Source organism: Triturus cristatus, chromosome 3_2 (genome assembly GCF_964204655.1).
Source record: "Triturus cristatus chromosome 3_2, aTriCri1.1, whole genome shotgun sequence".
In the NCBI taxonomy this organism is placed as follows: domain Eukaryota; kingdom Metazoa; phylum Chordata; class Amphibia; order Caudata; family Salamandridae; genus Triturus; species Triturus cristatus.
The window spans coordinates 925,855,104-925,883,014 of record NC_140584.1 but is presented as its reverse complement, the minus strand read 5'-3'; the positions used below and the strand labels follow the sequence as shown (position 1 = coordinate 925,883,014).

At 45.7% G+C, this 27,911-nt stretch overlaps 1 protein-coding gene across 2 annotated transcripts in view; it reads right to left on the bottom strand.

Moving 5' to 3' along the window:
* Positions 1 to 27,911, bottom strand: part of CLTC (clathrin heavy chain) — an 853,725-nt gene that overhangs the window by 602,053 nt on the left and 223,761 nt on the right. For both annotated transcript variants that reach the window (XM_085649401.1, XM_085649400.1), the window contains exons 5-6: positions 27,472 to 27,585; positions 23,267 to 23,440 (exon numbers count right to left, since the gene is read on the bottom strand). In XM_085649401.1, the coding sequence (XP_085505527.1) occupies positions 23,267 to 23,440; positions 27,472 to 27,585 (288 nt within the window). The remainder of the gene's footprint in view (positions 1 to 23,266; positions 23,441 to 27,471; positions 27,586 to 27,911) is intronic.

The following is a 27,911-nucleotide window of genomic DNA, read 5'->3' as shown; positions in this document are numbered from 1 at the left end:
CCCGGCGCCCTGCCTCTTGAGCACTCCCTTTCGAATTTCACACCGGTGGACTTGTCCTGCACTTTAAGAATTTTGCAGGGCCTTAAGTCCGGCTCGCCGGACGACCCGTGCCCAGCAAGACTCTTGGCATCTGTTGCTGAGACGGTGAATGGGGAGGTTAATTACATCATTAACCTATCCCTACAGCTAGCCAGGGTCCCGTCCGGGTGGAAGCAGGCTAAAGTTCTCCCCTTACTAAAGAAGCCTAGTCTTGAACCCTTATCGCCCGGGAACTACAGGCCTATCTCTCTTCTCCCTAGCCTTTCAAAGGTATGTGAGAAGATTGTGAGCAGACAGTTATCGGATTTTGTTGAGGGAGCGGGTCTTTTTCACCCAGCCCAATCTGGCTTCCGTTCCTCGTTTAGCACGGAAGGTGCTCTGGTGGAAGTCTCAGAGGCCATTCGGGAGTGTCTGGACGCCGGTGGGAAGGCAGCCCTTGTGCTGCTTGACCTGTCGGCGGCCTTTGACACTGTCCCCCACATATTGCTCCTGCGAAGACTGTCTGAGATCGGGGTGTCCAACCTTGCTTGGGACTGGATTCAGTCTTTCTTGGAGGGCAGACTCCAACAAGTCTGGTTACCTCCTTGTGCTTCGTCACCTCTACAAGTGAGCACGGGGGTCCCTCAGGGCTCCTCCCTTAGCCCCCTTTTGTTTAACATCTACCTCACTCCCCTGGTGGCTTTAGCGGAGAGGTTGGGGGCTAAGGTTATTGCTTACGCTGATGACACCCAACTTCTGTTCACGTGGGAGAAGCAGGGGGCCTCGGTAGACTTCGTGCAGAGGTGTCTTTCCTCGGTTTTCAAGTGGCTGGCAGTTGCCCAGTTAAAGTGCAATGAGGACAAATCAGAGGTTTTATTGTTTGGGGACTTCCCCCTCGGATTTAGAGAGTCGCTCTGGCCTCCTGGGTTCCCTCTGCCCGCCTCTACGAGTCAGACGGTTAAGAACTTAACGGTTTATTTTGATTGTAACCTCTCCTTTGCTAGCCAGGTTAAGCGTCTGACCGGCTGTTGTTTCGGCCTTCTCAGAATCCTGAGAAGATTCCTTCCGCTGCTTCCGCAGGCTGCCAGGGAAGCGGTGGTTCGGGCTCTGATCTTATCCAGACTTGACTATGCCAACGCTCTTTATGCTGGGATCCCTGCCTACTCCCTTAACAAGCTTCAGGTGACCCAGAATGTGGCGGTCCGCCTGTTGGGGGGTTTGGCGCCCAGGCACAGCGTGAATGAGTACCGCCGTTCCCTTCATTGGCTACCGGTCGGGGCTCGTGTAGTATTTAAAGCCCTCACTATGGCCCATCGTGCTCTACATGGTCAAGGCCCCGGTTACCTGCAGAGACGTTTTTAATTCTATGTGCCGGGGAGAGCCTTACGCTCCGCTTCATTAAGGCTGATGAAGATACCTAGATTTCAACGTCATAAGCATGGTGGCTCCTCTTTGGTTGTGTTCGCTGGGCGCGCCTGGAATGCGCTTCCTCTTTCGCCTCGCTGTTCTGATGACCTTGGAGTTTAAGAAACTTTTAAAAACACATCTCTTCGCATAAGGTCTGGTTATGATGTTGTCTCCTCTTGGGCCGCGCCGGGACACTCTTCGGAGTAGCCGCGCGCGTTATAAATGCAGATAACATAACTGCTAAACCACTTTGTCTTCGTGAAGCTGGAAAACGGTTAGTGCCTGTAGCTCACTCACTCTCTTCAGTGAAGTGATTGCAATGAGGAAAGCGATTTCCCACGAGAGAAATTAAAGTTCACATTTATGCATGGGTTCAAAAGGTGGGCCCATTAATCGTGTGAGGACTATGTTAAGATTCCACACTGGGGCAGGTGGAAGTCTTGATGGTATAACTCTTTAGTCCTTCCATAAAAGCTTTGATAACTGGTACTCTAAAGAGAGATAAATATTGCCTGTTTTGCAGATAAGTGGCTATCGCTGCGAGATGTAAACGGATAGAAGTGTAAGCTAATCCTGACCGCTGCAGGTGTAACAAATAAATTATTTTGTATGGAAGCATCAAGAGGATTGATATTATTACAATAATTAACAAAACACTTCCATCTAGCTGCGTAACAAGCTCTTGTAGTAGGTTTTATGGCCTCTGATAATGTTCGTAAAGTCTGGTGGAAGATTCAGATAACCAAACTCTGGCTTCAGGAGCCAGATGGCTAGGATTCGTTCTTTGGGATCTGGGTGTTTGATTTCTCCATGGCTCTGTGTGAGGAGATTGGATGTGAGATGCAGCTTTTGGTGTGGAACTACTGATAGCTCCAGCAGGGTCGTGAACCAAGGTTGACGGGCCCATGTGGGAACTACTAAAATCAGTGTGAGGGATGTTTGCCTGAGTTTCCGAACCACTGATGGAATGAGCGGACGAGGCAGAAAAGCACAGGCAAATATCTCGGACCAGTTCATCCATAGTGTATTGCCTTGGGAGAGCCGGTGTGGATAACTAGAGGAGAAGTTTGGGCATTTTACATTTGTGTGTGGCGAAAGGATCTATTTGAGGAAACCCCCAACTTTGAAAATATGAGAGGAGAACTTGAGGGTTAAGTTCTCACTCGTGGATTTGCTGCCTCCATCTGCTGAGAAAGGTCAGGAATCTGATTGTTAACTCATGGGAGGTGTTCTGCTAGGAGATAGATTGTGTGGTGTATGGCCACTTTGCAAATGTCTTGAGCTAGTGTGGCAGCTGGAGAGTGTGTGGTCCCCCAACCTGTTTTTGTATATGATACATAGCTGCTATGTTGTCAGTGCAAACTAGAACAGCTTTGCCTACAAGGTGAATTTGAAAGGCTTTGAAAGCTTGCAACACTGCTAGCAGCTCTAGATGATTTATCTGGAGAGCTATTTGTTTTTCACTCCACAAGCCTTGAATTGTGTGTTTCTGGAGATGAGCTCCCCAACCAGTGAGCAACGAGTCTGCTGTTAGTATTGTCTGTGGAACAGGGTCTATAAAGGTCTGTCCTTCTGACAAATTGTGTGGGTTCCACCACTGCAGAGAGCGAGGTGTATGGCCGTTTACCAACACTAGATTGGTTAAGAGACCCTGAGACTGGTTCCACTGACTTGCTAAGCATTCCTGAAGGGGACGCATGTGAAGCCTGGCATGGGAACAATCATGATGCATCATTCCCAGCAGCTGCATATACACTCGATCTGGTAGTGAGCGAGTGGGCTGAAACTGAAGAATTGAAGCCTGAATATTGCAAATTCTGGCTGAATTGGAGAAAGCCAGAGCTTTTTGAGTATCTAAAGTGGCTCCTAGATAGTTTTCAGAGTTGGAAGGTTGAAGATGCGATTTCAACACATGGACTGTGAGCCCCAGTTGGTGCAGTAACTGCAGTGTTATGAGTGTGTGCTGGAGACACTTTGGGTACGTACTGGCATTGATGAGCCAGTCGTCCAAGTACGGGAAGACATTAATGTGTTGTCTTCGTAGGTGAGCAGAGACTACCACCAGACATTTCGTAAAGACTCTGCGAGCAGTGGTGACTGCAAATGGGAGTACCTTGAACTGGTAATGCTGCCACCTATACCTAAAAATGCAAAAAATTTGCAATGAGCAGGATGTATTGGAATGTGGAAATACGAGTCCTTAAAGTCCAGAGTAGACAAAAAGCCGCCCCGTTGTAACAGTGGAAGCACTTGTTGAAGCGTCACCATGTGAAAGTGGTCTGATTGTATGTAAAGGTTTAATTCATGGAGGTCTAAAATAGGTCGGAGATAACCAGCCGTTGGGGTATGAGAAAGTACAGGGAGTATACACCCGACCCCCAATATTGTAGTGGTACGGGCTCAATGGCGCCCTTCAAAAGGAGAGATTGAACCTCGTTTGAGGAGGTGTAAATGGTCTGGTGACATTTTGTGTGAACGTGGAGGAATGTTTGGGGGGATTGTTGGTAAGCTCCAGGCAATAACCAGAACGGATAATTCCTAGCACCCATTTGTCTGTGGTTATTGATTGCCAGATAGGTAGGAATTGTGAAAGACGCCCCCGACAGGTGTTAAATGATTGGTGGGGGAGGCAGTGTAGTCAAGTCACTGTTTGGTATTGGAGGGGGAGGTGCATGTGTCGGAACCTTTACCTCTGCCATTGTTGCCTCTTTAGCCCCCTCTGAAGAAATCCATAAAAGTAGAAGGCTGATTGTTGCCCTTCTACGGTGTAGAGGCAGTGTCTGAGGAGGTATTCCTGGACTCCCCACGATAAGAGCGCCGAAAGGAACCATGGCCAGAAGGGGACTGTAGGGCTCCCATAGATTTCGCCACATCTGTCTTTTTTCATATTTTCCAAGGCTGTGTCTACAACAGGACCAAAGAGGTGTTGTTTACGTGTTAAGAATAGAAGCTTGAACTGCTGGTTTAAACCCAGAAATACCATGCATGCCTTCTTAGTAGCACACTGGTGTTGACGGCTCTAGCCACATCTAACCCGCACCTAATGGAATTGTTAGAGATGAGCTTTCCTTCTTGCACTAAGTCTTGAGCTTTGGACTAGTGCTCATCAGGCAGGAATTGGAACAATTGCTCCTTTTTGTCCCAAAGCGCCCTTTAGGACCTGGCTAAAAGGGCTTGGGTGTTAGAAATGCGCCAGACATTTTCAGCTTGGGAGGCTACTCTTTTACCAGAGGCGTCTATCAACTTAGACTCTTTGTCCGGAGGTGGAGCATCTCCTGAAGTTTGAGAATTGGCCCGTTTACGGGTATTAGAATCTACTAAGGAATCCAAGGGTAACTGGCCCTTGATCTAAACTGGATCTGATGGTGCAGAGTTATACTTTGTCTATCCTGGGGGTGAGAATACGTGCCCGAACAGGATCCTTAAATAGGTCATCCACATGTCTTAGCATACCTTGGAGCATAGGGAGTGTGTGAGTGGATCTTTGGCAACTGCTAAGGGTTTCAAAAAGGAAATCCTTTTCTAGAGATTCTTTGTGTAATTGAACCCAGTCATAATCAGCAGCTTTGCTTAATAGTACTATATAGCTTACGTTGTCATCTGGTGGAGAAGGTTTAGTAGGGCAGAGATCAGGATCGTTACCTGTGGGTGAATCTGTGTTGTAATCCTTCTAGGGGTCTGTAGGTGTAGGATCATTGTCCCCATCACCCTGATCATCAGGTGTGTATGGTGGTGGTGAATTAGTAGGGGTAATTAACCAGTGTTGTGTTTCCGGGGAAGGAGGCGATGGAGGAGGAGGAGGAGGAGGAGGAGGAGGAGGAGGAGGAGGAGGAGGAGAAGGGTTAGTACCCACATCCTTCTTTAAAGGAATGTGATAGGCTTCCTCTGAGTCAGATTTGCGTTTGAGTAGCAATTTGGTCGCAATATGTCTAGTTTTTGGATTAATGTACAGTTCGTTCCGGGTCCAGTTTTGGAGGCGGAGCATTGAAATGTGGCTCCTTCGATGGTATCGGAGCATCTTTTTGCTTTGGCACAAAGTTTTTGGTGCCGGTGTCTTGGGGCAGAGGATTTTAGTCCTGAAGACGATTTCGGCATCGAAGGATGTTGGCCCGAGACAGGTTTTGGCTTCCACCCCAAAGGTTTTGGCTTGGTGCCAGAGTGTGGCCGACTCGACCCCAAGCCAGAAGGCTTTGATGTACGCGTCGGTGCCGAGCCTGAAGGCAGGGCGTTGGAAACATGTTCTCGGTGCCGACCATGGCCCGAAGGCAGATGTGAAGCCTGAGCCTTTTTCTTCGGCTAAGTTGGACTTTGGGGCAAGGGAGAATCGGTACTCACGTGCGCGGACCTTGCGGAATAACTTCATCCACATCAGAGCAGGACTCAGATGGAGACAGGGTCCTCTGGTTCTTCCTTGGCCCCTATGGCGTAGCCGGTTCATTGTTTGGAATCTTCTCCGTAGAGGTCCGGAAAGTACTCTGCATGTTGCAACATCGAGCCAGACGGTCGCGGGGCGTTTTCTTCAAGCTGAAAGATTTACACGCGTCTCATTCTTGTTCGTTGTGCTCCAGAGATAAGGACAAGTTGCACACTTCGTGCAAGTCAGTGCACAAGAACTTGGTGTGGCACCAAGGCCAGAATTTGAATGGCGTCTGTGAGAAAGTGCCATCTTTCTTGCATGGTATGCCCCCACTTTTTGCTGAATTCCAGAATGTACTTTGACTGAGTGTGCCCTGGACTCCTGCCAATCAGGTGCCCAGGGCCTATGTTCCTTCCCTAAAACCTAAAACCCCAAATTGGCAAACCCTGGCCACATGTCAGCCCCTGGTAAATGGTACCCTAGGTACCCAGGGCCTTGTGACCAGGCAAGGCCTCTAAGGGCTGCAGCACTTATTGTGCCACCCTAAGAGGCCCTGTACCCCAACACAAACACACTGCCCTTGCAGGCTGAGTGTCTGGGTACAAGACAAAACAAAGAGTCCACATGGCACACATCCCTGTGTGCCATGCCCACAACCTACACTGCCCTGGCATACATCAGCCACCCCTCTAGCTGGGTGCCCTATGCCAGTGGTGTGGGCACAGGAGCATGAGCCCTGTGCCCCTACAGTACCCAGGTCCATTCCTGGGCACTGTAAGTGCAGTGCTGCCATTTAAGAGTAGATGGTGCTGAGAGCTCGTCAAACACGAACGGCCACAGCACTGTAATGGCAGCACTGAAGACTGAGAAGTTTGGTATCAAACTGCTCAGCACATTAAACTCACACTGATGCCAGTGTGGGATTTAATGTACCAAGCACCACAGAGGGCATCTTAGAGATGCCCCCTGAAACCTAACCTACAATCCACATCTTGTCTGGGAGGCTGCTTAGGCTGCTACACAGCAGACATGTTGCTGGACCCCTGGGTGGAGAGCCCCCGCTCTCCTGGGCCTGCAACAATGCATATCCTGGGCGAGTTGCTAGGTCTCCTCCCCCAGGATGAGCAGGGGAAAGCTTCAAAGGCATGCCGCCTTTGTGAGCTTCTCCAGGCCACTTGCTGTACCCAGCAAACTGGCCCCAACCGGTTCTGACCCCCACTCTGGCGGGAAGACTGACCTGAAACCCCAAATAAGGACGGGGGATGTGCCAGCCTCTGCCAACCCCACCCCTCTGGTGGCAGAGGCGAGGTGAAGCACATCTCCGGGCTCTCGCCATCTTGAAGATGGGAAGCCCTACCCAATCAGGACTAGGCTACTGCCCCCCACCCACAGTAGAGTGGCAGGATAGGGTGTGTACCCACCCCAGGGCAGGGACCCAGTGGTCCCTGCCCTTTACCTACCTGTAACGCCCCTACATCGGGGCACCCTGAACCTTTCTTCCTCAGATTCCGAAAAAGCAAAGAAGAACAAGACCCGCCGTGCAGCTGCTAAGAAGAGGAAGACACCAACTGCTTTGGCCCCAGCCCTACCGGCCTGTCGACCCTTGAACCTTCTCCTGCTAAATCCCAGCACCTCCTGTGGCCAGCAACCTCACAAACCCCAGAGGATCTGGCTACCTTGTGACTGAGCATCTGGTACTCCCATGAGCAGTGGCTCTGCTCAAAGCAAGTTTCTAACCCCTGGCATCAGCCCGGAACCGCGAACCCTGCACACTCTGCACCTGCCAAGCCTGGCCTGTGCCGGAGTGGACAAAGACCCAGAGGACGTCACCCTCAGTGACTGTGACCCCGAATCCGGCACCCAAGGACCCACCTAGACGCTCCTGACGACGCCTGCAGCCTCAAAACCAGGGACACCCCCGACCGCGATTAACAGAGGGTAAGATTTCCCAACATCAAAAGGCACCCCTGCACCAGGCGCCCTGCGGCCCCCTGTGCCAGACTCCTGGGTACCTACCTATCCCCCAACTTACCTCTCGAAGTGGTGGTGGCACCTGAAGAATCTTCATCCCCGAGCTTGCAGCCTTTGTTCGTCCTGGAGCTTTCCCATTGAAATCCATTGAGCGCCCGAAAACTCAAAAGCACCCTGCACCCAGGCGTCCGAGTGGCCCTGGCAGTGTAACTTCTACTCCTACCTACTTCCCGATTTGCCCTGAGCAAGTGACCAGGAGCCCAGCTCCCACAGCCGCGTGGCCTGCTAGTCAGCAGCCACCAACCAAGGCCCCCCCTGCCTCCCATAGGATAACATTGGGCCTAACTCACTCTGCACTCGGCCGCCCCAGTGCCGCTGAGGATGTAACAACTGTACCAACCTGACCCTGGGGAACCCGTGAGTCTGTGCCCAGAACCTTAACTCTGCCAGTCGAGTACTTACCCAAAAGCCGATAACCCAATTTTCTTCCATAGGGTCACATTGACTGGTTTCTTCTGAAATTTCTTCTTAGTGTGAAGTTTCTAAAACTTAAAATATTCACCTAAAATCAACCGAGTAACGAAAACGGCAATACTCGCCTGCTATTAGGAGAGATCCCAGTGCTGGATCTTGGTGCCCAGCACTGACCCTGAAAAGTACTCACAAGCGTACTTGCCACTAACCCAATTTTCTTCCATAGGAAATCATTGACTGTTTTTCTGTGAAATTTCTTCTAAGTGTCGATTTTTTGCAAACTACAAATATTCTTTGAAAATTGTACCAACTGTGAAAACGTAATTACTTGCCTGTTTTAGAAAGAAGTCCCAGTACTGAGCCTAGGAGCCCAGCCCTGGATTACAAAAGTAACGAGAACATACTTTACACGCAACTTGAATTTTCTCCCATAGGGAATCATTGACTGTTTCTCTATGAAAGTGTCAACTTTTAAAATAGCAAAATATTGCCTAAAAATCACAACAGTAACGACGAATTTACTCACTTGTTTCCAAGAACTGTCCCAGGACTGAATCTAGGATTCAGTCCTGGAGTTAGAAAAGTAATCCTGAAAGTAATCTATTCAAATAACTTAAAACTCACATTGAGCTCAATGTATGATTGTGTTTGAGATTGTGTTGCCTATTGCAACAACCTGTAATTATTACCTACAAAAGCCAATTGCATATTGCAAAAGTATTTAACTGAAGCCTCTCATTCTGAGAAAGTATATTTTGATACCTATTGTTGGTTCTAAAATAAAACAACCATATATTTTTTATATAAACCATTGGCCTAGAGTTCAGTTCTTGGGTGTGTGAGACCATTTGCTGACTGAGTGTGTACAACAAATGCTTTACACTGTCCTCTGATACTGCCTTACTGCTCGACCAAGCTACCACTTTAGAGAGTAAGGTTATATCTAACTTTAGCCTCTGCCAAACCTCTGGGGACTGTGGAGTCTGTACACCCTGTACCTATTTGGGAACAGTATATACAGAGCCACTTTCTCAGAGTCCGTTCCATCGAGTGCGAGGCGGACTGACGCGGATAGGCCAGATGGCCTTCCACAAGTTTCCTGATCAAAAATAGTTTTTTGTATTAAATACGGTAAGTGGAGAAGGGAAATACGCGATTGAAAACAATACTGTTGAGGGTAAGTGCTCCAAGGGGAACCAGAGAAACTTTCGAACCGGAGCGCAGCAATTCACGTCTAACAATGGAGTCGATGCTCATGTGCACCATCACCTAAAGGAGGAGTCACCTACTTTGTTACTGGAAAGAATTATTCGAAGAAAAACTTGCAAACCTCCAGACCCAACACTAGATGGCAGGAGTACGCAAAGCATGGGATCTACAGCTTCCATGCCGCGGACATTAAGTTAATTATTCAAAATAGTTTCTCCAGCAAAGAATTTTTTTCGGATTCTTATTTTTAAAATTCTTGACCTCCAAGCCAGACCTTGGAAACCCCCTTTTAAACAAAAAAACATGAAAAAACAAAACAAGATTTCAAATAGTTATTATATGTTCAAACTAAAAAAAGGGAAAAAAAAGTAGCTGAAAAAAGTGCCCTAAAAAATATGGTGCCAGGATTGTCAGACTGATATCCATGGCAGCAGGATAGTATACTCAGAGGAACAAGATGGGAAGTTTTTAGTTACATTTTTACCCTTGACACATTAAATTATAGAAATGTCACAGAAACACACAGGTCAGACTGGGTAATTTAAGGATACTACCAAAACAGATGAGATGTCAGATTCATCCGCTTGTCAGGCCTACATTCAGAATCAAAGAAGTAAAAACTAGAACAAAAGTACATACAAACCGTATTATTACAACCTTGCAGACATCCACTATAGGAACCTTATGCAAAAAAGGTGCCTATGCTCACACTGAAGAGGATTTTTGGCACTGTGGAAGAGCTTGGTTTCTTTTTGATAAATCAAACGTGTAACAACATGGTACTTCCTGTTACAGTGGGCATATAATTATCTCCCGTTGTAGCAGTGAGAAATTAGTCAGAACAAAACCTCAATATCAACTGTACTGAAGGCAAGCAACATAAAGCAATCTAAAACCTCTAAGATAATTAACTGGTCGAAGAGGATATTGGGGTGCTATTATTCACATCTAAGAAGCGCAGAACTTGCTCAGATGTTTAGGAAGCCTTTTTTTTGGTTATGGAGCCGTTGTTCTCAGAAGGTTGTACAGTAATTACGGTTGCTGTAGACACACGAAGACGGCTCAGTTTAATCCATTGTTTAAGTTACCTACTACTGCATGGGCTGCCTCGTACAATTATTTCTGATAGAGGCACCAAATAAATTTCACATTTATTAAAAACTGTGAGCAAATGATTAGGAACAGAGCAGGTGTTATAGTCTGGATTTTACCCTCTGTCTAATAGAAGAGGTTCTGCGGACGACAAGCTCAGCAGGTACTATGTAGTTCTCAGGAATGCTGCTGGAAAATTACTCATCCCTACTTCTCTTTCAGACCCAGTCTACATTTAAAAGAAGTGCCATTTACTTTCAAGACCGCATCCTCACTTCATAAGATAATTCTTTTTTGAATGCTGGAAAAAGGGTAAACGGATTGAACTAAAACTAATATATTTAGTAGTGAGTCTTCTAATGGAAACGGGAGATAATTATCTGCCAACTGTAACAGGAAGTACCATGTTGTTACACATGTTTAGCTAATGTAAATGTAAAATAAATGTAAATTTGATACTTTTATAGCGCACTACTCACCCGCAAGGGTCTCAAGGCGCTTGTACGAATACCGCTGTGGAACCCATCCTGGCTTTCCCTGTGAGGCGTCCACTCCTGGGCACCCCCAAGGTGGAGGTCAGGCATCCTTAGCGTTGTGGGGGCCGTTGTGGAGATTAAGCAAGCTATTGCCCAGAGTTGCAGAGTGGGACTCCATGATTGGAATAGGCACCGAGGCGAGAATTATCAGGTCCGTGGAATTTTGAGCCCAAGACCCGCCGAGGCGGGGAACTGAACCCTGGTCCCGGGCTAGACCTCTGCAACAGGGTCTGCCGCTCAAATCATTGAGCCACACTTCTCCACAGCAATATGATAGGTGTAGAAAATCTGCCTTTGCTTCGTGGTCACCCAGGATTTTTCGCCTTTTGCTGGGTCATATACTTTTGCTGGCTTCATAACTACTACTACTTTCCAGGGGGTAAGGTGCATAAAGTGCCTGTGCTTGCATTTAAACATGGTTAAATTGGCTTATTCCTTATTGACACATTTGACTTGTCTGCAAGTCCCTACAATTGGTGTTGAAAGTACACCCAGGGCTTGAAAATTAAGTGCCAGTTGTGGACTGCAGTATACAAAAAGTGTCTTGGGCAGCCACTGGTAATAACTCTGGGTCGCACCCCACTCCATCGCTAATCTCCCCTCTATGCCACTTCAGTGTGGACCCAACTATTTGCAAATGAGTCTTGACCCTGCTCCAATAGGACCAGTCAAGCCCAAACTGCCAAGCCAGGTCCTCCCTAAACCATAATACAAGCAACCATAGACCAGTTTTGCCCTTGGTAGGGTTCTTCATTCCAAGCCAATAGTGCCTCATAAGGTTGAGTGAGGTGGAACTGGCTGCCTTCTCAATAAGAAGTGTGGGATCCCTTTGGTGAGTATATACGCAGAGATGATGGTGGTGGTGAAAGATGGGGAATGTAGAAGAGTGAACAGGTGCCCCTAATAGGGAGTCTTTTATGCTTGAGAGCTCAAGGAGACTTTGAAGTAAACTCTTCCACAAACCTGAGTTTCCTCTTATAAGTTTAAGTCCCTGTAGGCTTCGATGGGAGCAACTTTGTTGAAGTCTTCCCTGCCTTGGGGTGAATAGAATGATTTTTGCCTCACATCCAACTCCTCGTGGGTTGCTCTGAATACTCAGAGCCATCCATTAATGGAATCTTAGAGGCCAAAAGAATCTTGGGCGACAAAGCTGGCTTTGGAGAGAAGGACGTTTTTGACATTTAAAAGGGTCTTGGACTTCAAAGCCAACAAGCGTCAATGACAGTGTGCAGGAGCGTAGATGCTCCGAAGACTTCAGCCCTTGAATACCAGAGTCAGAAGGCAGTGGATGCCCAGAAGGCTACACCTTAGATGTAGGGCTCAACAGATTCCCATAAGGGCAGAGCTCTTCCGCAACAAGACACCTTCTAAAAGGCTTAGTGATTGTTTCAATACTGACCATATTCACGGTTTTACCCATGGTTTTTGTCTGCATCCTGGAAGTTATGGAGGAATGGTAAACCTCCTGTTCTTCCACCTGCTTGGAGGGAAAAAAGTCTCCTCCGGAGAATGGCTGATGGGGTAGAATGCCAGAGGGGCCGTTGATCTCACCTTCCTCTATCTCGAGCGAGGTGTGTTTTCCGAAGATATAGGGGGCGTTGTCAGAGGCTTGCTGTGGCATCTTATGGTGCACCAGCCTCCTCTCCTGTCGATACTGGAGTGTTTTCTTTAAGTGGAAGGCCAAGCAGGCCTTGCACATGGTATCGTTGTGGTTAGGGCAGAGGTTACATACCTCATGGTTATCAATCCACGACAACTTCGCATGGCACTAGGGACTTTACTGGAAGAGAGTTTCATTACCTTGCGAGCATTCTCTACAAAGGAATCGTTTAACACAAGAGACATATAGCCTGAACATGGCCCAAGGACCTGGCAGTTGGGAGTCAATCTATATGTTGATCTCTGGAGGTTGTCACCAAGCAAGATGCAGACAACAAAGGCTTTTCTTTGCCTGTCAGAAACCAAATTTACTGAGCAAGAGCTTAAAGAAATATGTTGAAAATATGAGCCCCTCAGCACCCAATGATAGAATAAAAAAGCCAATCTAACATGGAGCCAGTGACCATGTGCATTGCCAACCAAAGGGGGGGGGGGGGGTCAAATCACACTTTTGTGACTCAAGACTTCTTTGAAGAAAAACAACCTGAAAACATCCAAGCCCAACACTAGATGTCTGAGTATGCAGAGCAGGAGTATCTACATGCTGCAAATATACATATGTTTCACAGTGGTCACCTGGTTACCATAGAAAAAGGTTTTTTTGTTTTGCTAATAATTGTTTGACGAATGATCACAAATCTTTTCCAAAAGTCTATCGAACTCATCTCCTTCCTGGAATGTTTTGTGGTGATTCATCAAGCATGGGCCGGCCTAAAAGTGGTCCCAAAACACAATTTCCTCATGCAAGCTGCATAGGGAATTCTGAATAAAGCTACAGTCAAAATGGCTGAACAGAATTACATCAAATTTGGCAGAAAGCTACATCTTTACCCAGAAGGTGTGCTTTTTGTGATTTAGTGAAAACCTTTTCAATAATTATCAAAATGTATATTTATTTGGACAGTTAAGTATGCAGGAGACCACAAGGCACACATTTTCAAATAGAGCAATCCAATTTTCTGATGGGGATTTGTCACCATCGGCCGAGCGCGAAGCTCCAGCAAGTCCCGTGGGAGTGCGTGTTCAGCTATGTTAGTCAGTGAGCACTGTTCGCTCGGAAATCGAAGATACTAATTGAATAGTGCGGGTGTGTGACACTGTTACACTGAAATATATACAGGAGTTAAATGGCGTAATGTCTCACTGACAAGTAGCCATGTAAGAAGGCAATATGTGCTTGTTAAATTTCCAACACTGTATTTAACTAGGAATATATATCTTAAACAAGCTCCAAGCACTCAATAGTACACTGATGTCCAATGTCTTATTCAGACACAAGTTCTTTTTCCTTCATGATTTTCATCTGTACAAAAAATCTTGATCGACAGCAACTACAAGCCATGCCAACACGGGTTTCGCCCGTTTTGTTACAACTGGACTTCATCAGGGCTGAAATTAACAGAATCGTAAAATAAGAGTGAAGAAAGTCAATAAGTTGCAATACACCCTACACCAGGTCACCGGGTATTGCAACAGTGGTGGTGGAAGTTTCTGTCGCTTATCCATGTTAGTCATTAAGTACGTAATCCGTGTAAAATAAAAGTGAACATTTTCAAAGATTGAAGTACAAAACCGTGCGAGTGAGGGAGCATGTGTAATAAATCCCTCTCAGACCACACAAGTGTCAATGTGCCCCCATCCTTCAGAATAATCAAAGGGCAAATATCGTGCTAGATATTACTCTACCTTTAACAAGTCACAATATTCAAAACTTGGCTCACCTCTTAGCAATTGTTATTCTGTGCTATATTCTATTAAGGCAAATCCAAAATCAAAAATTAAAAAAAAAAACAGAATATGACAATCGTGTTTTATCAATCCATTTATATATACACAATACATCCCAACTGTTAATACACTCACCCGTCTATTAGTCCCTATTCGATCAAGGACTCTATAGTCATCAGTGTAATCCCACTTCACAACCTGTGGGGTCAAATGAGTAGTGTGTCACTTACACGTGGTCTCACTAAAACTGCATATCAATATCGTATGTGTCAAGACGCCAAGCTAAGTTCCATCAATCCATCAGGAGTTACACTACTGCCTGGGAGACTAACCTCACAATTTATGTATATCAAATTAATTTGTGATATCTGTCTGTATTAGTTTGTTTTATTGTATTGGCTGATCTCAAAAAGAAAATACTTTAATATGAATAATGCATTGGTATTGCGTATGATAGTAATTTGCCTCTGTCACCTCTACTGACTTGTAAACATATAGATGACTGAAGTGGCAATAGGTATGCCCAACCTATTGAAGATGATGTTGAAAATAGTGTATATGATATAATTTTGGTCAATCGGCAAGACTGTGCAACTTTTAAGAATTACAAAGCTGTCGTGTTTTTATTTTTTATGTATACTCGCATTGAATGATGAACATTGTGCTAATAAAAGAGAAAAAAAATTGTTCTTGATCTTTCTCCTGCTGCATGATTCTTGGGACTCTGGTCTAAAACTCGGATACATTTGCCCCTTATCTTTACTGCACTCCTTATAATTTATTTTGGTTCGGGATTCTTGAGTAATATCGACTAATACACTTTGCTCATTACCGTCGGTGTGCGGGTTGGATCGTAATTAGTGAAACGATGTTATACGTTAAATGCGGATAGCGAGTAGCTAATCGCGGTTATGGACCAAACTTCCCACTGCGATGTTCTAATTATATATGTGGATATGGCAGTCACATTTAGTGCTCTTAATGTAAATACACTTTGCGTATTTGAATTACGGGATTGAATTTGAAGAAAAGTATATTGTATTTAATACCCGCTGAAAACTAGAAGACTGCTGCTCATAATTTTGATTTGGGTCCTTTTTCTAATTTGATAATTGATACTCTTATATCCGAAATTTCCGACTAAGACACTTGTTATACGTACCATGTGTTTTATTGCTTCCAGTAATAATATTCTGTGCATATTATGACGAGAATGAGTTCTGAAGTATCAAATATGGTAATTATACCATTTGAATGTTATAAAATGGCCGTCATGAATTTTGTTTTTTAATCCTGCATTTATTTGATGACTGACTTTCGCGTTTCTCATAATGCATAGATTTGAGATACTTCCCACATATATCGTGTGTCTCAATATGAATAAACAAACTCAATAGATATGGCGATATACAAATTTTATATACGTCAGGCCTAAACACACTACAATATGGCTGCCATTTACAATTGATTTTACTTCCGGTCCCGGATAACTTGAAAATGCGAGTGCAAGATGGCGCGGATGCACAACGCCAGGAGATTATCAACAGACGGGAGCACTCTACCTTTCGGTACATGATGTTAGTTTGTTAAGAATTATAATCTAGCACACCATAGGTAATATGGTCCTTGCTCCACGGCTTGGAGTTTTTTTTCTAATTGTGGAGGCCGGTCGTGCAGAGTAATAGGGTGAATGCATAATTTTGTGGTATATATTTAACAACACTGGTACAGCGAGATAGAGTATGTGTATGTAATGCGAATAAATGCGCATTGACAAGAACGTTGGAATGGATTGATGGAACTTAGCTTGGCGTCTGGACACATACAATATTGATATGCAGTTTTAATGAGACCACGTGTAAGTGACCCTACTCATTTGACCCCACAGGTTGTGAAGTGGGATTACACGGATAATCATAGAGTCCTTGATCGAATACGGACTAATAGACGGGTGAGTGTATTAATAGTTGGGATGTATTGTATATATAAATGGATTGATAAAACACGATTGTCATATACGGTTTATTTTTTTTTAGTTTTAGATTTTGGATTTGCCTTAATAGAATATAGGACAGAATAACAATTGCTAAGAGGTGAGCCAAGTTTTGAATATTGTGACTTGTTAAAGGTAGGGTAATATCGAGCATGATATGGGCCCTTTGATTATTCAGAAGGATGGGGGCACATGGACACTTGTGTGGTGTGAAAGTGATTTATTATACTTGCTCCCTCACTCGCACGGTTTTCTACTTCAATCTTTGAAAATGTTCACTTTTATTTTACACAGATTACGTACTTAATGACTAACATAGGATGAACGACAGAACCTTCCACCAACACTGTTGCAACACCTGGTGTAGGGTGTATTGCAACTTGTTGACTTACTTCACCCCTCATTTTACGATTCTGTTCATTTCAGCCCTGATGAAGTCCAATTGTAACAAAACGGACGAAACATGTGTTGGCATGGCTTGAAATTGCTGTCGACCAAGATTTTTTTGTTCAGATGAAAATCATAAAGGAAAAAGAACTTATGTCTGAATAAAAGACATTGGACATTAATGAAATTACATTTGTCAGTCTACTATTGAGTGCTTGGAGCTTGTTTAAGAAATTGTGTAGGGAGAAGACTCACACAGACAGACCCACACACAGACAGACAGACCCGCGCACACACACAGACAGACAGACCCGCGCACACACACAGACAGACAGACCCGCGCACACACACAGACAGACAGACCCGCGCGCACACACACAGACAGACAGACCCGCGCGCACACACACAGACAGACAGACAGACCCGCGCGCACACACACAGACAGACAGACCCGCGCGCACACACACAGACAGACAGACCCGCGCGCACACACACAGACAGACAGACCCGCGCGCACACACACAGACAGACAGACCCGCGCGCACACTCAGACAGACAGACCCGCGCGCACACTCAGACAGACAGACCCGCGCGCACACACAGACAGACAGACCCGCGCGCACACACAGACAGACAGACCCGCGCGCACACACAGACAGACAGACCCGCGCGCGCACACAGACAGACAGACCCGCGCGCGCACACAGACAGACAGACCCGCGCGCACACACAGACAGACAGACCCGCGCGCACACACAGACAGACAGACCCGCACACAGACACAGACAGACAGACCCGCACACAGACACACACACACAGACCCCCCACCCACACACACACAGACCCCCCCCACCCACACACACACAGACCCCCCCCCACACACAGACCCCCCCCCCCACACACAGACCCCCCCCCCCACACACAGACCCCCCCCCCCACACACAGACCCCCCCCCCACACACAGACCCCCCCCCCCCACACACAGACCCCCCCCCACACACAGACCCCCCCCCCCACACACAGACACAGACCCCCACACACAGACACAGACCCCCCCACACACACACACACACAGACAGACCCCCCCCACACACACACACACAGACCCCCCCCACACACACACACACAGACCCCCCCCACACACACACAGACCCCCCCCCCCACACACACACAGACCCCCCGCCCCACACACACAGACCCACACACACAGACCCACACACACAGACCCACACACACAGACCCACACACACAGACCCACACACACAGACCCACACACACAGACCCACACACACAGACCCACACACACAGACCCACACACACAGACCCACACACACACAGACCCACACACACACAGACCCACACACACAGACCCACACACAGACCCCCACACACAGACCCGCACAGACCCACACAGACCCGCACAGACCCACACCCCCACACACAGACCCGACCCACACACACAGACCCGACCCACACACACAGACCCGACCCACACACACAGACCGACCGACCAACCCACACAGACCGACCGACCGACCGACCGACCAACCAACCAACCCACACAGACCGACCGACCGACCGACCGACCGACCGACCGACCAACCGACCAACCGACCAACCGACCAACCGACCAACCGACCAACCGACCAACCGACCAACCGACCGACCGACCGACCCACACACCGACCGACCGACCCACACACCGACCGACCGACCCACACAGACCGACCGACCGGACCCACACAGACCCACCCACACAGACCGACCGACCCACACACAGACCGACCGACCGACCGACCCACACACAGACCGACCGACCGACCGACCCACACACAGACCGACCGACCGACCGACCCACACACAGACCGACCGACCGACCGACCCACACACAGACCGACCGACCGACCGACCGACCCACACACAGACCGACCGACCGACCGACCCACACACAGACCGACCGACCGACCGACCCACACACAGACCGACCGACCGACCGACCGACCCACACACAGACCGACCGACCGACCGACCCACACACAGACCGACCGACCGACCGACCGACCGACACACAGACCGACCGACCGACCGACCCACACACAGACCGACCGACCGACCGACCCACACACAGACCGACCGACCGACCCACCCACACAGACCCACAGACCCACCCACACAGACCCACCCACACAGACCCACCCACACAGACCCACCCACACAGACCCACCCACACAGACCCACCCACACAGACCCACCCACACAGACCCACCCACACAGACCCACCCACACAGACCCACCCACACAGACCCACCCACACAGACCCACCCACACAGACCCACCCACACAGACCCACCCACACAGACCCACCCACACAGACCCACCCACACAGACCCACCCACACAGACCCACACACACAGACCCACCCACACAGACCCACACACACAGACCCACACACACAGACCCACACACACAGACCCACACACACAGACCCACACACACAGACCCACATGCTCCGGGATCCTGTGTTTGGGTGGAACTATACTGTGCTTATAAGCATCTGATTTGTACATATAATAGGCAAAGGAATATGTTAAATAAAATAGACAAGCAAATAGGTGAGGGGGGGAAAAAGCCCTGAGCCAGTGTCTGGTGAGAAGCAGAATGCAGCTTGCAGTGTCTGGTGAGAAGCAGAGTGCTGCCTGCTCACTTGTCAGCCACTTTGGAAGCTAGATAAAGAGCACTGGCACGTCTTAACACCAGCCTAAGACACCATCAACAATGAAAACCCTATGAAAGAGGAATCTGGGATTTTATTTTAATTCTCTTTAGTAAGGAAAGCTTAGAGTTAGAAATTACAGTAATTTAATAAATGAGCAAAGGCTGGATTTCTCTGGATCAAACTCAAAAATTGTAATGGTAGAAAAACGCACCACTCCCTGAGCCAAAGTCTATGACCGGGAAATAAATATGATCATTGAAGAGCAAGCCAAGTGCTTCACGATGCAAATGACACCTTGCCTACAGCCAAACGTAAACATCTGAACCAGCAGTAGCTCAACAAAATTAACCCTACCAAAGCATTGGCTATTTAGGTCTAAAGAACCCAGGATACCAATTATAAAGTGCCTGTTGAGCAGCAGGTTCTGTAACTTCCCTGTGAAAGGACATTATATATTATTCAATTCAAGCAGGTCTTTTGTGATTAACTAATTAGAGATTCAAAATCAAGAGCTTGACACTTTGCGACACCCTTGTTCTTCAGGTTAACAACAGTGCACCATGATTAAAAATGAACTGACAATTGAACAAGTATCACACTGAATTGTAAAACATACGTATCATGAGCTCTATCATCAAAATTAAAATTTATAAAAGTTTACCTCAAGCGTATTCTTTGCCCCAATAAATAACATCGATGTATAGTGTATATTACCTTTAGCTGGATCTTGTAAAGCTATACTATTAATGCATGGAATTTTTTTGGCCCTTTGTCAGATATAGGTCAACTCGTTATCTCTTTCTTGGTATTTGAGCCGCAAAGATAGCTATTTTTGCAAATTTTGTGCCTAGGGATCTAATATGCAACAAAAAAAAGGCATCAGCTCTAGATGCATTACAGCAACACTATACTTCATGTTATTGAAGAAGTTTGCATTTTCTCCATTCGTTTAAGTTTTTATCTGCAAGCCTAACAAAAAGTGCACAGCTGAAGAAATCATGTAGAAAACAGTTTACACTGTAAATTCAGATCCACTCCAGTGCTGAAAAACGGATTTTAACAGCAAGCATCAAGCATTTACGATTTATGCATCAGATATGCAATGATTATGTATGCTTCGCTTGAATGACTTTTTTTAAAAACTAAAATGGTTGTGAGTCTTTTGGAACGCAACAGAAGTCTAAGAAAATAAAGCCAGCAATTCACTATCAATTGTATTTAGGTATTTTGCCGTTAGGTACTTCTTCAATTAGTACAATTGAAAAGGAAATGTATAGCAAGATGCAACAAGAAGGAAGCGTTGAACCAAACATCTTATGGTCCATTACATATTGCAAAACTGACTCAAGACCGTATGCATATGTCTTTAAGCTTTGTACTACGACACCAAGTATCCTTTTACCAGCTTCTAAATATTTAATGCATGTCTGCAAGAACAGTTCCATGAACTAGATTCGGTTTTCAGCCTGCTGCTCCCTAAAGAAAACAAGCATTTGCAATGCACAAGGTCTCGCATTTACACCAGTTTGAGCTATTGACATTGTAAATGACAATGCCTTTTATTTTTGTTTTCGTTTCCGTTTTTAAAACATAAATAAAAGGCATTGTCATTTCTAATGCCAATAGCTTAAACTCTCGTATACTGAACATGTAGGTATTCTGGATTACAGAGGAGACAGATGGGGGTGCCATGTACACTAGGTGAGACTGCAAGGCTGGGGAGACGCGGCCACTGGGAAACACTAGAAGACACGCATACTGGGATACAGGGAAAGGCACTGGAAGAGCTCACACAAACATTACGCCACAGCCCAGAAACACAACATAATCTGATATAAAATAATTGTAACTGTATTTATATAGCGCTTACTACCCCGACAAGGCGTTGAAATGTAGGAGCACGCCGTGACAGCATAGCATAAAAAAAGCACTGCACAAAAAACTGTCCAAGTATTGAAAGGCCCAGAGCCTTACGCGACTCTCGAAACAATAGCAAGCCATAGCATATAACGTAAGACAGCATGTTATAGATGCATAAAGTACAATGACAACTCACGGCAAACATACAGAAGTGATGCAAAAATATAACACAGCCAGCGTAAAATCGACATAAGTGACATGCGGCTTCTCTTTCATCTCCTGTTGAAAAGGCTGCCAGCGTCTCGCAAGGCTGGGAGAGGCCCTGTAAAATGATCCCCATGCTAAATATAACAAAGTCATTGAAAAGTGTGCACACTATCTTTCCAGCCCTCCCCGGGAAAAGATCACCCCACCGTGCTCGGGACGGTAGAGGGAGAGAGTAAAGTGACGGGTGGGGATATCAGAAAGGGAATTGGGGTGCAAACGGGAGGAGGGGGAAGAGCCCGCGAAAGTTCTCGTTTATTTTTTGTAAACAAAGAAAACTCTGTGCGCTCGGGACGGTAGAGGGAGGGAGGGAGTAAATTGACTGGTGGGGCACGTTGTGCCTGCCACCAGCCCTGCCTCCTTTTAGGACAGCCCATCCGGACTGGATCACGGCTTGTTTAGATAACACGCCTACTTAGATAAGAAAGTGCTTCACGACAGCCGTGATGCAAACTATCCAGTCCGGATGGGCGGTCCCAAAAGGCGAAAGGGCAGAGGCTACAAAACCCCATTTCCAATGGCAGGCCACCGTTTAGCATAAACAGTGATGCAAGCCAATAAAAATGAGGGCTGGGGCTTCAAGCTCCCTTCTCTAACAAAATCTCTCGCCAATCGAGTTCCGCTTTGCGCTGCAACGCCAAGCGAGACCTAAAAAAGGAGCAAGCATACGGGGAGGAAACCTACTCCAAAAGACGATTATAGTTCATAGTTGTGAAGCGGCTCACTGTTGCTATGCTTATTGGCAATGTACTGCAAAAAACATCCATCTACCAACAGTTAAACACCAAAGCTAACAAGATGGAGAAAAACCCTCAACGTGAAAAAAAGGCAACACGTGCTTCGTAGAATATCTCTGTGAAATAAAACTTTAAAGAAAAAGTTATGTTAACACAAACAAAACTTTTTGGGAAGGCATTATCGAATGTCACATTAGGCTTTATTGATTTATGAAGTACTAATTCATCTTCTCACCGGTTATATTTCCATGTATTCTTTACAAATCTAACAGTTGTGCAAGTAGTAAAGCAGATCAGCTCCAAGCATTTTTTCTTTAAGCTGCACAAATGTATGCGGCGGCATCAAAGCGGTGTAAACCTAGTTCGAACAAAAGTACCCAACTCTGCATTTTCCCTTTTTATTTATTTTATTATTTTTTCAACTTTAGGTAGAAGTGAAATGAAAAGGAACAAAACAATATTACATCCTAATAGTTCCAGCACCATATGATTATAACACATGCCTCTGGAAGCAAATGCTGCATTCCGGAAGGTCATTTCAACAGCATGTCAGTCATAATGTCTGATTTAAAATGTTAAATGTAAACAAACAGAAAAATCGCCTTCAAAGACAGATATATTCAATATTATAGTTTTTCAGGGTGACAAAAACTTGACAAAGGAAAACCCAATTGTTATCAGTAAAATTGCCAGCATTGTCAGTGACTGAATTAATTCTGAATTTCTTTCAAGAAGTGCTTTATTCTGAGATTAAACATGCCGTGCGGAAGCAATAATGAAATGTGGTGTACAAGCCCTAAAGGTAAAATAAACGCAGCTCGATATCGGTTGAGCAGCAGTCGGCGATGCCTTCCTTACCTGTCCTTTCCTGTTCACACCAATGATTCCCGCGGTGGCTTCATGGGGTGCAGTGACAAAGATGGTTTCTCCACTTATTCGATTCATGTAGATGCAGGTTCCTGTTTCCAAGTCGTAAAGGTGGATGTAGCCATACTTGGTAATCAGGAATACCACATCGTGCTTTTCACTTATCTGCACAGCAAGAAAACATTTCGAAATTGGTTTCAATATACAAACTCTCTACCTAGTCAAATACAATTGGATCGGCAGACAAACACTTCCAATAAAACACCACAGCACATTCCAGAAATAATTCTACAACCCCTTCAACAATTCAAGTAATTTATTATGTTAAACAGAACTATTTACCAAATTGAGACATTAGGGAACTATTATCTCTTGCAGGAAAGAATCTGTCAGAGACATGGAAATGGCGTTAACAATCATCTACATTTTTATCAATAATTCTGATATTAGGAGGGCTGCCTTTTGATTGAAACATCCTTTGCTGCTCTGAATAGTTGAATCAAGGGACCCTAAATGGAAGCATGATTTTGGACAGCATCGGAGACCTGAAGCAAGGTTCGCTTCACAATTGTCTCCACATCGCACACAGTACTGCAGCCGAACAATCAGGTTATCGTGCATCCGGTGCCCACTTTTCACTCGGAGGCATCCATAAGCATCAGGTAACGCTCACAAACCGAGCAGGACTCCCCCATTTATGTCTGTGACTGACCAGAGTTGTTTTGCGGAGAGGATTCTTAATTTCTTAAGCACTTAAGAGCCATCCAAGGATTACCTTACCATAAGCCACGTCAATATAAGTAGCAAGCAAGATTAGCTAGAACACTAGAATATACCCAAAGAGTGCAAGGTTATTCTCAGCTCCTACGTGTAATCACAGAGAGGCAGTGAAGAGTGGGTGCTTCAGGGTGAGCCTAGGCATGCACTAGAAGGGGGAGGGGCGAGTCCAAGAATTTACGAGCCGATCCAGGGGTCCGGCTTGGCTCCAAGAGCCCACGTACGAGCAGAGCCCAGAAAAAAATAAATCCCTGCCTCCAACCTATAATCAGCCCGCAGGGCAATCTGATTATAAAGTGATCAACACAGCCCTCCCCAGGAGTATTGGGCAGGGGTCCGCTTCTCGTGGTGGCTGTTTTCACAGTTTTAGCACAATGCTGTTTTTTGCAGCCCGTGATAACCAACATTCTGTTACAACTTTATAACACACCAACACAGGAGAACTGGCTTTTAAATAGACATGCTAATAGGGAGAGTGTTCGTATTTATCTTTAGAGTCTTAGACCAATGTTGTATTTTCTTTTCTGCAGTTCAATTTAGAGCAAACTAGACCTGAAGGCATTGGAGCGCATTATGAGCAACAGTAACATTACACAAGGTCCCTTTCATTGTTTTTTTAGGCATGGGGAGATTACGTGATTTCCCTAGAATCAGATGTTGAGCGACGCTCCAGGTCCAAAGTCGGCAGTTCTGGTCATGATAGTCACATCCTCCCACCACATTCTGTTACATCTTAAAAATAAAAAACACAGGAGCGCCGTCTTTTAGCCAGAGCTGCTAAAAGGCAGAACATTTGTTTTGGTGCTTTTAGAGTTGCAACATAACGCTGCTTTTCACTGCTTGTGAAAACCGACAAGCTGTTAGAACTTTTAAAAAGCACCATCACGGGCGTGCTGTCAATGGGAGTTTGTTTTTCTCGATTCAGGCCGGGGACAGGGCTCGGATGGTGTTGGGCTCTAAAGTCTATGAGGACCCCGAGCCAAAGTAGACCTGGGCATCTGGCTCAAGCAGGTTCGAGCTTTTAAAGCAGGGCCACTGGAATTATTAGATTGTGCGGCCGCAGCGTTTTTCGCATAATTGTCGATTTACCACATAAATCATCATCACCTGCATAAACTGTTTCTAGCTCAAGCAGTTCAAAAGTTACTAACACAGACACGTGTTGACGCACTCTGCGGAACGTCATTTGCAAAGTTTGAGTGGTCGGTCAAGTTTCTGTTTATTGCTGTGTTCGGGTGCTAAACTGGTACTAATGAGGTGCAACCAATGCTCATACAGTTAACAAGGGTAAAAATAAGTAATATCACAAAATATGCTGCATTATGGCGCATAATTGCTTTTCTTGCCGCATAATTTGGGCCTCCCATGCCGCATAATTTTAGTGGTCCTGCTTTTGAGTGCTCGCACACTACTAGCATGCATGCAGCTTCCGACTGCGCTTTCATTTAGGCTGCAATTAATTTATAAACACCTGCAGGGACTCTGCAGTAGGAGCATCATCTTAGAGATTGGATATTTTATTCTGCGGTGTCGTGTAGTTCCTTTAAACCTATATAGGATCTGCACGTTTGGAAAACCTGGACTGTGGGATTGGTGTCCAGACTGATTCCAGACACCCCCACCAAGTAAGTTCGCCTGTATACCAGCTAGCTCACAGTGCCACTAGAAACCCCTCTTACCAAGGAGAGAATAGTTTTAGGCAACTATCGAACATGACAACCCTGATCCCTCAGGATAGTGGAAACAGTGCAATACTTTTCACTCAGTCACTTCTGCTCACTTTGTCTCAGAGATACACAGAATAAATGGTGGGGACGTTGTACAATAAGCATTTATTGAACCAGCGTCATTCTAGTGTAAAATAGGTGTGCTGAAACAACCATTAGACAGTAACAGATATAAATGATTATAAGCACTAACAGAGTAAAAGGATGGCAGATTTCTACCATTGTGCTAAAACAATGAAAACAAGCAAGTATATAAAATACATGACATACTCCTACGATGCGACCCTAACTAGATGTACCCAACTGTACCTAGCATGCATGTAGGTGTAAAGCAAAGAATCCATCTAGGATAAAGTCAATCCCATTACCTGAAGTGAGAGACTGTGGGACCCAGTCTTGGTCTCAAGATGGACACCAACGCGAGCTGGAGTGTCTGCGTGCAGGAACTTCAGCATCTCGCGTCAGTGTGTCAATATGGAAGTCCTTTTACTCCTCTCCTTGCCTCAGCAAAAATATGGTGTATATATACCCAAAAGTGGTACCCTCAGGGGTTCTACCTTGCTGTGTCATGTCAGACTTGGGATGATAGAAGGAATGACCTTTATACATAGTTATTATGAAGGAGATGGTAGTCCTGCGGAGTTTCCAAGAATCCTCATACATAATGGATGAAGCTAGTTTTCAGGGAAAACCCCACATCCCGTAAGCAGTACTGTAACTAGGTAAAACGTCAGTCCCAAGATCCGTTATGTAGTGTAATGGTAGGGAAGAATATAGGTGAAAGGTTAGGTGGTTCCCCGAGCCTATATTGGGGTACCTATATGAAACATAACAGCAGGTTGTAGTGTAACGCTTTTCCCACTTGCAATGCAATCGAGATTTACATTATGCTTTCTCATACTTTATTTCCACTTAAAGTGATAAACCACATTGCACTTATGAAGGGAAAGCTATCAATCTGAGATAGTTGTATTGAGCCGATTACATCAAGAGAAAATTAAAGCAGTCTTTTTTCCATCAAATTACTACTACTAAAGTGGGCGATTACCCATTAAAATGTGGATACCACAGCTTAAACCTGAACATTAATTGTTGGCATTAAGTTCTTTAACATAACTGCATTCCATGGGTAATGTGTACTTCCCAGTACAGTATGTTAATTAATCGTGCAGTGTTTGTAAGGCAAATCACACATTTATGTTACTGACACTTGTAATCGTTCACAACCTGCACTTGGTATGGAATTGAAGCGCTTTCGGCAGTCAGGGGCGACTATCCAAACAATACTGCGGTTTTCACTGCAGGTTAGAGACTGTTCGGCTTGTGAAGGACGTGCTGTCAGCAGAGTGCACTGATCTGCCGCTATGTCACATGCAACTGTCACTTTCAATCAGCGCTGAAGGAATCTTCCAGGTGACTGCTGGGCAAGCCCCTGAGGATAGCTGGCATGTCCACTGCCGCCTCGACGTGTCCGTAACTGAATGATGCCTGAAGTCGCTCAGCAAATGACTACTTTAACTTTAGACTAATGCTCGGTGCCGCCATAATCCTCAACAGAGGGCTACGCTAAATATGCCTCGGATTTACTGCCAACCATAGCCCTCAAACTCTTACGTCAAACCTCACACAATAAAATCCCAACTTATTTTATAAAAGAGCAGCCACCCTTTTAGTAAAATATGTTTACTATACCTGCATAGCAACGGGGAAATCATTCTGTGCCTCTGGAGGAAAAAATACATCAACAGCTTTCTTTGGGAATGGTTGGTTTCCTGTAGGTGGCGTGCCAACTTCAATTATATGCAACTATTGAATAAAAAAAAGGATTAAAGATGCATGAAAGAAAGCATGTAGAAGTTTCACACATCTTTGAGATATCGACACTGCTTATCCGAAAAGGAGACGAACAGCCCCATTGTATTACGATAAACCAATCACAGGTGAGATGGTAAAATACATAGCATAGAGGGACGGTACAGGTCACCTGCTTGCTCCATTCCCAGAGCTTTATACGCCCTCAGCTTCTTCTTCCCATCAGTAAAACTTCAGTGAGATGCATTCTTTTCTTGTGTAACTAGGGCTTTTTTTCATTCAACGTTGCCACAGCACGTTATCCACGATCAAAACTTTAA